Source organism: Notamacropus eugenii, chromosome 1 (genome assembly GCF_028372415.1).
Source record: "Notamacropus eugenii isolate mMacEug1 chromosome 1, mMacEug1.pri_v2, whole genome shotgun sequence".
Classification (NCBI taxonomy): Eukaryota; Metazoa; Chordata; class Mammalia; order Diprotodontia; family Macropodidae; genus Notamacropus; species Notamacropus eugenii.
Window position 1 is genome coordinate 605,655,075 of NC_092872.1, and position 12,568 is coordinate 605,667,642.

General features: G+C 40.4%; 1 protein-coding gene across 1 annotated transcript in view; it reads left to right on the plus strand.

The window, feature by feature from the left end:
• The window catches only part of MALL (mal, T cell differentiation protein like), a 45,668-nt gene extending 43,117 nt beyond the window's left edge, over positions 1-2,551 (plus strand). Inside the window, exon 4 of the mRNA XM_072634691.1 lies at positions 199-2,551. Within this exon, the coding sequence (XP_072490792.1) occupies positions 199-261 (63 nt within the window). The 3' untranslated portion in view covers positions 262-2,551. The remainder of the gene's footprint in view (positions 1-198) is intronic.
• Positions 2,552-12,568: the final 10,017 nt, after the last annotated feature.

Sequence of the window (12,568 nt, forward strand, 5' to 3'; positions counted from 1 at the left end):
TAGAGAGACAGAGGAGAGACAGAGAAAGAGAGACAAAGACAGAAAGAGACAGAGACAGAGAATCAAACTTGTACCTTATTGGGCATCACCTGGGAGAGCTCAGGTTATCTTCAGGGCATACAAATGATTTGGAGCTGGGAAGCTGATGAGCCCTGTCATTATTTCTCATTTCCACCCCTTCCTTTATTTCTCTTCCAGTTCTTTGCCTTTATTACCACACTCATGTACATCCTCCATGCCTTCAGCATCTACTACCACTAAAGGAGAGCATGAAGATAACAGGACAGAGGAATCTGCATGTCCCATCAGTACAAACATCCAAAAGCTGGACTGAAAAGCAGTTGGCCCATGTTTTCAGACTGTATAAAACAGAAGTACTTTTGGTAACTTGGTTTTGAAATGTTAATTTGTCTAGAGTTTTTTGTATATCAGATACAACTGTATTGTATATTAAAAATGTGTTATTTTAGTTTGCCTGGAAAATAACTGACTCTAAGAATTATTTACCAATGAATAAAGCCAGTAAGGTGCATTTGTATTCCTTCTTGCGAAAGGTTAAAGCCCAAAGATATCACTCCCTGATTAGTGAACCAGCAACAGGATTATTTATGCATTAAATAGTGTTAATGATCAATTCATTATTGATTATCAATTATCAATCAATATGAGGCAGCTAAGTGGCACAGTGAATAGAGTGCCAGACCTGAAGTCTGGAAAACTCATCTTCCTGAATTCAAATCTGGCCTCAGACACTTAATAGCTATGTAAACTTGGGCAGGTCACTCAACCCTATTTGCCTTAGTTTCCTCATCTGTAAAATGAGCAGGAGAAGAAATGTCAAACCATTCCAGTATCTTGTCAAAAAACCCCAAAAGGGATCACAAAGAGTCTAAAAACTGACTGAACAACAACGATCAATACACTTATTTTCAAAATTGCTTCAAACTATTATATTTTTAAGGGTGACAAGATATAATTTTCTTTTTTTTCAAATGAGGTACAACCAGGGCCATCTCTAGCAGTGTTTGGGTCCTAGGGCAATGTCTAAGAGCTGAAAGCGGGAGTAATCACACTGTTTGCCTCCTTCTCTCTGGTGTATCAGCAAAGGGAGCAGTTTCCGCTATAGTACAATGGAAAGAAGACCAGAATTGCAGGATCACAGTTAAATTCGGCCTTGGAGACTTCCTACCTAGGTAATCTCAAGAAAGTCATTTAAGTTTCTGGGGTATCAGAGACTTCTGTACAATGAGATGGTCAGACCAGCTGGCCTCTGGGCCCCTTCTAGCTCTGGTTCTATGATCTTTCTCTCCCACTGGCTGACTCCCTGTTGTGGTTGTCTGCCCTTTATTCTCAAAGATGACAAGGGTGATGTCTTAACTTTCAAGTGAACTGAAATGAGTGTAAGTAGCAATTGTTTTCTGTTCTGGCCAGATACTATGAGGGTCTTCCTGAGTCACTACCCAGGAGCCTGGTCTCTCAAGGGCTGCTATAGGCACATTAAAATGATATTGTTGATCAAAGCTATATAGTAACCTCACTACATAGTTTCAAGCCCATCCCACCATAGACATAGGAGGGGTATCAACTAGTGTCTGCTAAGATCTTAATATTTCATATAATTGTGCTAGAATTTCTAAATCTACCTCTTGAAAACATGCAAGTGATTCCTTACTTGTGGTACTAGAAACCACTCTGTCCCTTAGAAGTGAGGATGCACAGATAGCATAGTTGACAACAAAAGCATGGGGGTAGTCATGGAAAGAGCACCACAGTTAGTCAGTGGACCTAGGTTGGAATCTCAGTTCTTTTACTGACCAGCTATGTGACCTTAGGCAAATCAGGTAACTTCTCTGGGATTCAGTTTCCTCATCAAGAATGGTGACCATATTTCCTTCCCAAAGGTCATAGATGAAAGGAGAGAACAGTAAGTAAGCTGCCCTTGGGATGACTCGATCATATTGTCCCCCTCTTTCTGCCTCCTCACCAGACCATGGGAGTACATGGTTGCCATGAGGGAACAAGGGAACCTGAATCCATCCTTTAATTGATATGACTGCATGACCTTAACCAAGTGATTCTATTTTCTGGTCTTTTGTTTCCTCTTCTGGAAGATGAGAGGGGAGATCCTCAGAGGTTCCTGCCATCTCTGAATCCTGTCATCTTATTCAGTGCTATATTTCTCAATACCATGCTATTCATTCAACAAAAATGTATTGTGTTTTTTTCTTTATGAGCAAGGCACTGAGAGATTTGAGTAAAACCCAATTTCTCCTCTCAAGGAGCTTACAATATATACTTAAACAACCTTTTAGGCCATGTATTCTGGTAGTTTATCCACATTGCTATAATATAGGAAAAGAACTGGAGGGTTTGTTTGTTTTGTCTTTGCATCCCCAATTCCTTAAACATAGCAGGCATTTAATCCATCACTGTTTTTTTTTCTGAATTAAATTGAATTTTGAGTCTTTTCTGTGAAATAGATGCTGTTGGTTACTCCAGTAAGATAATATTCAAGGTATTTTATTTAAAAAAATTAAATGTTTGAAGCCGATGATTGTGTTTTTCTTTTGTCCTAAGCTTAATGGAGGTGGACTGGTCTACCTGATTCTTGGGGAGGTGGGAAGGATTGAGGAAGGGGAGAAGCTCAAAATCTCAAATTCCTGACTGAAAGCCACTCAATTCATGCTGATCAGAAGAAGATACCTGGTCCTTTGCATTCCTTTCTTCTCCAGAGGCAAATGCCCTGACCCCGTTGACCTCTTAACCCTTGGAGCACACATCTCCATCCACCGAAATTATTTCTGTCTTTCAAAGATTTCAGGATCCAGCTCCTCCATTCAGCAATTCCTCATCCACCTGCCTAGACGCGATCCCAGATTCCTAGGGCTCTCCCATTACTCGGCTTGACCCCTCCAATGTGCCTAACCACACTCTAAGTATGGTTATGGATGTTCTCGTTCCATCTGCTAACCTGTAAGCCATTTACAGGCGCCCTGTTTTTTTTTTCATCTTTGTCCCACCCACATTGTGCTACCCATAGCAGGTGCTTCAGGAAATGAATTGAATTGAACTGAATGGAATGATCAAGGGAAAGAAGTGACCAAGAATTTCCAGGCTTCTGCTTCCATTTCTTTTCTGCTCTTGAGAAGTACTGGAAGAAATTCCTGCCTTAGTTCAAACTTCGATTACCTTGTGCTTTTCACCATACCTGATACCTCATAATGCAAAACCAAAAAAACACCAGCAGCCCCATTCATTATTTTGCACCGTGGCAGCTCTCTGTAGTGATTGCTATTGTTGTCATTATTATTTTTAAACCAATGATTTGGAATAAAAGATATTTGTTTATTAAAAATTGGAGTTGTTCCTGTCATTAGCAGCTTCTTCTGCTAATGTGGGGTTCAGTTAGCAAGTCTATCAAAAATTCAACAAACATTTACGGAGTATCTACTGCACGCACCAAGCTGTTGTACTGGGAGAAGGAATCAGTGACTGAGTACTAACTTCCCTGGCTTCCTTTAAGCCCCATTTAAAATCCTGTCTCCAACTGGAAGCCTTCCCCACCCCTTTTTAATTCCAGTGCCTTTCCTCTGTTAATTATTTCCTATTTATCCTGTATATGGCTTGCTTTGTAGATATTTGTTTGCCTGTTGTTTCCCCACCCCCAGCATTAGATTCTAAGCACCTAGAGGGCAGGGAATGGTTTTTGACTCTCTTTGTATCCCCAGCACTTAACATAGTGCCTGGTGCATAGTCGGCACTTAATAAATGTTTAGTAGATTGAATTCATATGGCATTTGAAGGTTAGCAAAGCTCTCCATGTAATCTCATTTAAGCCTCACAAAAATCCCTGTGAAGGTGAAACTATTGTCATCTCTATTTTATAAATGAGGAAGCTGGGGCTCAGAAAAGTTAGGTGATTAGCCCAAGGTCACCCAGCTAGTAAGTATCAGAAATAGTATCCAAACCCTGGTCTTCCTGAATCCCATTCGACGGTTTAGCCACTATACCTTGATGTCTCTACTAAGGCAGCAATGAATCCAAGTAACCTTGTGTAACAGACAGAATTCTGGACTTGCAGAGGGATTTGAGGTTGAACCCAGCAATGAGATGGGAGTTTGAATTCAGTTTCTTCACCTGTAAAATGGAGATAATTAGACTTGCCCTATCTTTTTTCACAGGACTGATGGAAGGATCATATTTATATAAGGTATTTTGTAACTATAAAGTGTCCTCTAAATGTGAGCTATTGTTTACGTGGTAATCTCTGTGTTCTCTGAATTTATAGTCTAATAAGGGAGAAAAGATAAATACGTCACTAACAACCAGAATACAGGGTGTGATTTGAAAGTACAGTATAAGAGAAAGTGCTCTGGGTGTTCGAAGGGGTTGGCCACTCCAAGAAGTCACAGAAACACAAAATTTGAGAGCTAAAGAGTCTTAAAAGGTTATTCCACAGATGAGGAAACTGAGACCCAGAGAAGCAAAGTTACCTACTCAAAGTCACACAGAGAGAAAAATAGTCTAGTTCTCAATTTTTCTTACTGATGATGATGACAACCGTGATGTCACTTATACAAAGATAATGACAATGATGATGAGTATATAGAGGGCAAGACTTGGAGTCAGGAAGACATAGATTTGAATCCTGCCATGGACACCCATGAGCTGTGTGACCCTGGGTGATGTCACTTAATCTCCGTGCCTCATTTTCCTCATTTATTGTGATAATCATACTTGTAGTACCACCTCTTGACATCACCCCATGGTACCACTGGTCCTTTTCAAAAATAAAACTCGAATAATACCACTTCTCAGGATTTTTATGAGGATCAGATGAAATAATGTATGCAGAAATTCTTTGCAAAGTTGAAAGTGTTGTAGAAATAATAAATAGTACTGTGATGAGGAAGAAGATGTCAGCAGTGCTGGCAGACCTATGAATTTCACAAAGTTTCATTTCATACTAACATCGCTAGCATTCCTCTTCTGTGTACTTTTCCTTCCTTATTTATATCTAATCACCAGACAGACTTCTGCCAGCAATCAGAGCCATACTGTTTGGTCTGCCTTCTCCAGGGGAAATCTGTTTTCTCTTAATAAACAGCTTTTGGTGAGCTACTTTTAAATTTGAGGGAGAAAAAGGAGAGAGGAAAGAGAAAGGAAGAGAAAAAGGTAGGGAGGAAAGAAAAGAAAGAAGGAAGGAAAAGAAAGAAAGAAAGAAAGAAAAGAAAGGAGGAAGGAAGGAAGAAAAAGAAAGAAGGAAAGGAAAGGAAAGGAAAGGAAAGGAAAGGAAAGGAAAGGAAAGGAAAGGAAAGGAAAGGAAAGGAAAGGAAAGGAAAGGAAAGGAAAGGAAAGGAAAGGAAAGGAAAGGAAAGGAAAGGAAAAGAAAGGAATGGGAGGGGAGGAAAGGAATGGGAGGGGAGGGAAGGAACGGGAGGGGAGAGGAGAGGAAGAAAATACTGATATCACACTTTGTGATTTGCAAAGCACTTTACAAATATTAACTCATTTCATTCTCACAACAACCCTCACAGTCCTTCACTGTAATAGCCTGCGAAGGAAAGACTGGGAATAAAGGATAAATCTTCCTGACATTGGCCCTAATCTCTAAGATCCTTTCCAGCAGTAGAATCCTCTTAACTGGGAGCCTCTGGTTGCCATCTGTGCCAGGAGAAGCTAACAGGACATTGGAGAGAGCTAAAAATATAGCACCACCTTCAGGACTGGTAATCTATTGCACTGCTCCAGGAGAAAGGATGTGGGCAGGGTTTGATAGGTGGTTGGTATGTAGACCTGTGAGACAGATGGACCCTTCACAGAATTATAGAAATAAGAGTTACAAGAAAATTTAGGAATCTAATCCATCTACCTCATTTTACAGAGAAGAAAAGGAAGTACATAGAGGGTCGATGACTTGCAGAAGGTCATATGGATAGGTAACTGAGCAGTTACATATTATCAAAGCATTCCAAATTGTTTGAAACCAAACTCATATTCCAGATCTAGTGTTATCTGTAAGAATGAATTCCAGTTGAAAAGTTAAATGATAGTTTCACACAATATAAGCATGTCTGTTTTCATTGCCTGCATGTAATATGTTTGAGAATTATTCAGATTCCATGTCTGTAAGAATTGATGGTTTGGTTGAACATGAAACAAAACAATTAACCTGTTGAGTTGCTAGGAGAGGAGAGAGGATTATCTCCTCTGGCCTTAGCCTTGGAATATCCTTGGAATCCTTGTGATGCCCACCATTCTGGCCCATCCAGTCCTTTTCACTTCACACTGGGAAAAATCTAATCACCACCCTCAATTCCACCCCCAAGGAGGGATTTCCTCCGCCCTTGCGTAGATGGGGAAACAATGAGGAGAGGAGCACCTGTCCTTCTTTAACAGACCACCAAAAATTGTTGTTTTTTAACTCCTAAGGAAAAGGCACAAATAGAAGTTTGACCCATTTTGAAAAGATTGTAAAACTAAGAGATCAACAGAAATAAGATTTTCTCTCATTTAGTTCAGGAGCACCCAGTTATCAGTGGAGGGAGAAAAAATACACACAAAAATTTTTTCCACCTCTGACCATCTAAACGGTCCAAACCACTTAGTATTCAGTCATCTCCAACTGATCATGAGTTGGAATCCTATTTGGGATTTTCTTGCCAAAAATACTGGAGTGATTTACCATTTCCTTCTCCGGGTCATCTTACAGATGAGGAAACTGAGGCAAATAGTCATCAAGTGACTTGCCCAGAGTCACACAGCTACTAAGTGTCTGAGGCCAGATTTGAACTCATGAAGTCTTTCTGACTTCAGGCCCAGAGCTCTATCCATTGTGCCACCTAAGCATTTATTAAGCACCTACTATATTAAGCACTGGGCATTGTGCTAAGAATCCTACAAATATTATCTCATTTGATCCTCAGAACAGCCCTGTGAGGTAAGCATTACTATGATCCCCATTTGGCAGTTGAGAAAACAGGTTAAGTGTCTTGCTCAGGGCCATGTAACTAGGAAGTTTTTGAAGTGGAATTTGAACTCAGGTGTTCCTGACTCCAGACCCTATGCACCACCTAGCTACCTTTAAGCACCATGTAAAACAGTGTTGAATGCCCAACTGTTCCTCGCCATCCCACCTGTCTTCTCTTTAGAGAGCCAATGATTAATTTCCAGATTGCAGCTACTCAGGCTGATGAGGGTCTTTGCTACAAACAATGATTTGGTGGGATGACCCAAGAGAACTCAAACATTACCCTTCTCTTCTACCTCTGAATTGGGGAAAAATACTACTCTTGTAAATGAGTACCATTTCCTTTCTTCCCCAAAAGGGGAAGGAATCTAAGCAGAAAATCCCTTTTCTTCTGTAGTCAGAAGCTCCTGGCTTTGGCTATTCTATAACCAACAAATTATACCTCTTTACCCTTTTGCTTTTTCCCCTCTTGTTAGATTGTCTATTACCTTTATACAAAACAGATTATGAGCCATGAACTGTTGCTACATAATCAATACTTGCATTGTACATAGAGGTTAGAGAAACTGATCAGATTGGGAGAGGTAAAATATATATTCAATCACTCTAGAGGGGAGGCAGCAGAGTAACGCTTTCTCCTCAGGTGATCACCAGCCTTCTTAGTCTTTCTGCAGCAATATTTGTTAAGGATGGCTTGGTGGCAAGGGCATCTGACCTCAAGTCAGGAAGACTCATCTTTGTGAGTTCAGATTCAGCCTCAGACATTAACTAACTGTGTGACCCTGGGCAAGTCGTTTAACCGTGTTTGCCTCAGTTTCCTAATCTGCAAAATGAGCTGGAGAAGAAAATGGAAAACCACTCCAGTATTTTTTGCCAAGAAAATCCCAAATGGGGTCATGAACACAACTGAAAAAATAACTAAACAAAAAATCATATTTATTATGTTTATATATAATATAATAATATTATGTAATGCAACATATAATATAATAAAGTCATATTTATTATATCAGCTGGAGGTTGATTTACAGGAGAGAGTATAAACAGAAAGAGATTAATAACTTGAGGTGAACGAAAAATCCCCTAGAAAATGCAACGAGTTTCCCTCCATGCTTTTATCCTGTGATGGTTTGTGTCTGCGCCTAGGATCTCCACATTCTTCTCTTTGAGGCATCTTCCCAGCCATTACAGTTCCAACACACTGAGAGCTGATAGATGCTCGGTGTATCTCCATGGCAATACTAGTCTATATTTGAGCTACTTACCTCATAAGCTTATTGTAAAGATCAGATATGACAATATATGCAAAGAGTTTTGTTTTATGGATGCAAAGAACTATATAAATGAGTCATCATTGTTCAAAGTAGAGTAGACAGCCTCTGAGGTCTTTCCAGTTCCAAATCTGTGGTCCTGCGATTCTTTGATGTTCTTGCTTGGGACAAGCATCATTTGCTTGAAATGACATTGCATCATTTCAGTCATGTCCAGCCAGTCTCTTTGGAACCTCCATTTTAGGGTTTTCTTGGTAAAGATACTAAAGTGGTTTGTCATTTCCTTCTCCAGCTCATTTGATAGATGAGGAACAGAGGCAAACAGGGTTAAGTGACTTGCCCAGGGTCATGCAGCTAGTAAGGGTCTGAGGCCAGATTTGAACTTGTAAAGATGAAACTTTCTGATTTCAAGTCACTTAGTTGCATCTTTTAGAATAATTCCATTGCCCATGCACACCACAAGATGTCGCATGTGTTCCATTCACATATTGAGAAAACTGTCAGCGAAAACTCTTGGGAGTGTCCTGGGAAATCTCCTAGTCTAACTTCATTAAGAAATGCACACACAGCCAATGCCAGAGCTAAAATCCAGGGCTTTTGATTACCAGGTCATACGCTATATAATGTGAGGTGTGACTGAGTTACTCATCAAAAGTGGTAGAACAAATTGCTTTAACTCAGCTGCGAATCTTTACAGAAAAAGAAGGTCCTGGTTATTTGCCCATGTGTGCAGTCCCAAACGGGTCTGAGAAAAGGGGAAATTTTCCTGATGGTCAAAGTTTTGCACTCGAGAGAAGTAGGTGGAGTTGGTCACCCCATTAGATTATAAACTCTTTAAGGGTAGAGATCATCTTTTGCTTCTTTTTGTATCTTCAGGACTTAGCGCATAGTAGACATTTAATAAATGTTGATTGATTGACTGATTGTCCCTCCACCTCCCTAGCCATCCTTTGGTGTCCTGTGCCCTGCTCCAACCACCGCTCCCACCAGATCTGCTCATGCTGCTGCCTGGTGGCCCAAGCACCCTCACTTTAGCTCCCTACCTATGTTTGCCTATCCCAGGCAGTATATATTGCAATTTGGAATTCTCATGAGACATTCCTTCCTTGTCATTCAAAACCCTCCAATAGAAGCCTCATCTGAGTACCTTGTGAAAGGTAACAAGGATTTATTAAGTGCTTACTATGTGTGGGACACTGTGCTATTTTGCTGGAGATACAACTAGAAGTAAGAAGGAAAGATAGTTCCTGACCTCAAGGACCTTATATTCTAATGGAGGAAAACAATGCATAAAAGAGGGTAAGGGGCACCTGGGTAGGGCATGGTGGCAAAATCCTTAGAGTAAGAAGTATAACCAGAACAGGGAGGAAGTATGGCTTGTCTGGATCTGTCCCCACAGTGGAGTCCTCAGAAGGAACTCATGAATGGGAGAAAGGGGTGGCATGGCAGAAGGATATCACAGGGTAAGAAGGAGCCAGGCACTGAGAGAAGTTTGTGGATGAGAGGGAATCTGAGTCATGGTGACAAAGTTCTTTGAGTCAGAAGCACAGATGGGAGGGGACTGCCCCATTCACCCTTTTCAGGCTTATCTCACATTATTCTATTTCATACACCCTTACTTCATCCAAACAACTCCTCAGATTTCCACTTGACCAGCAGAAGTTCATATTTGGCTTTCATCTCTCCTTGGTAACCCCAAGCAAGTTACATAAGTATAAATAGGAGAAAAATATACAGACTATATATGCACAAAATTTACAGAATACTAAAATACATAGAAAGTATCTTAAAAAACAAATTATTCCCCAACATGTTCAACAGTTTACCACCTCCATGTATTTGCTGATACTGTTTTCTCTCTCTGGAATACTCTTCCCCCATCCTCAAGTTCAGTCTGTGCAATTTCCACATGTTGTTCAAAGCTCAGCTCAGATGCCGTCTCTACGAATTGTTCCAAATGCCCCATTTGAGGGAAATGACCCAGAATGATTCCTCTCTCCTGTAACTGGGGACAGTTAAAGAACTGGGAGGAGGTGAAGAAACTACTAGCCCACCAATAAACTTTCCTTGGGGAAAAGCTGGAGGAAAAGAATCCAGTTCAGGCATGTGAGATCATAGGATCATAGATTTAGTGCTAGAAAGAAACTTAGGGGCCATTTAGTCCCACCCCCTTCATTTTACAAAATGAGGAAACTGAGACCAGGGAGGTTACCCAAAGTTACACAGCTACTAAATGTTTTCTAAAGCCTAGTTCTGACTAGTTCACTCTCCTGCTCAATGATCTCCTGTGGTTCCCTATCACTTCAAAAGTAAAGATGTAAACTATCCTGTTTGGCATCTTTACCACGTGGTCTCTTGCTACCTTTGTAGACTTCTCGAGTTCTCCATGCACTCAGTGATGCAGATACATTGATCTACTTATAGTTCATCAAGCATAGCGCTCCATCTCCGCCCTGTCTCCCTGCCTTTGTACTGGCTCTCCTACATATCTGGAATCCCCTCTCTCTCACTTCCCTCTTTTAATGTCCCTGACATCCTTGAAGACTCGGTTCAAATTCTCCGCTTGGCCAAGAGTTCCTCTATCTGACAATGTCTTTCAGTCTTAGATTGCCTTCCAAATCTATCTTGTGTGTAACTAGTCATTTCCATGTTGTCTCTCTCATTAGAATTTAAGTTCCTAAAGGGCAGGGATCTCTTTGCTTTCCTTTGCTTCTCTAGCCCATTTCATAATGCTTGGCACACAATAAGTGCTTAATAAATGTTTGTTGACTGAATGGCTAATCCAGTGCTCTTTCCATGGCACTATATGCTGAGAGCTGGGTAAGATACAAAGATGAATTAGACATATTACCTGTCTTCTATGAGTTTAGGATCTATTTTGTGTCATATATGGTATATAAGATTATCTCAATTCCATTAAAAAGTAATTTATTAAGCACTTGCTATGTTCAGGCAGCTAGGTGGTACAGTGAATAGAGTGCCAGGCCTGGAATCAAGAAGATTCATCTCCCTGAATTAAAATCCGGCCAAACAACCTTACTAGCTGTGTGGCCTTGGGTAAGTCATTTAACCCTGCTTGCCTCAGTTTCCTCACCTGTAAACGAACTGGAATAGGAAATGGCAAACCATGCCAATAGCTTTGCCAAGAAAACCCCAAATGGTCTTACAAAGAGTCATATGTAACAAAAATGACTGAATAGCAAACAATGCCAGGCATTATACTGGGCAATTAAGACAATTTGTACCCAAATCCCACTCCTTACAGAGATAACAGAATGCCCTATCAACTTTATAATGTTCCTCCTCCCCCATTGATAAAAAAAAAGAATGTGGTCTTTAGTCATAAAACATCATCAGACATGGCCAGGAGTTCACATTCCCATACATTGCAATGCTTTTGTACCATATACATAGTTTTAGAGAGTTGCCTGAAACTCAGATTTATTGATTTGTCCATGTTCTCAAGCTGGTGAAGGACAAAGACAGGGTCCAACCTAGTTCACCAATAACCCAAATCCTGTAACTGTATTACTTATACTAACCTACCTCTTAACCATTATATTAACCATTATATACACACTTATGTGTAAATGCATATGTATATTAAATATACACACATATACACATATATTTTATGCACACGCACGCACACACATGCACATATAAAGTATATAGAGGAGGAGAGGAGAACCCCATCTGTGTTGGGATCTCCTAGTGTGGAAACTCCTTTCACTAAGGCAGATCAGCACCTTGTCTCTGTCTAGAGGGCTAAAAAGTTGCTTGGGTCACTGAGAGATTGAGTGGTTTGACCATGGTCATTTGCCCAATATTCATCAGAGGCAGATTATATAAAGCTTAAAATGCAAATAACTGGGTCTTCCTGAGTCCAAGGTGAGCACTCTATCTACTATCTCATAAAGAAACATTCAAACACATATGTTAGCTCATGTATGTATAATACTGTACATCACCCAAAGAAATGATAACTTATCTACTTGCATACACAAAATTCTGGAAGATCAGGGCTGTTTTTTGCCTTTCTTTGTATCCCCAGAGCTTAGCACAGTACAGGCACATAGTAGGTGCTTCAATGTTTGTTGACTGGACCTACTAGTGGTTAATGAATGCCACGAATGAATGAATGAATTTGTGAGCATGTTTGTTTGGGGTTTAGGACCTGGGAGTCAAGACAGGTAAGAAACCCAACTCTCCCCATTTTCTGTTTCACTGCCTTAGGACTGGCTGGAAGATACAACTCTTCATTATTTATGAAAGCCCAGCTGCCCCAGGAGAGAGAAAGAAAGAGAGGAAGGAAGGAAGGAAGGAA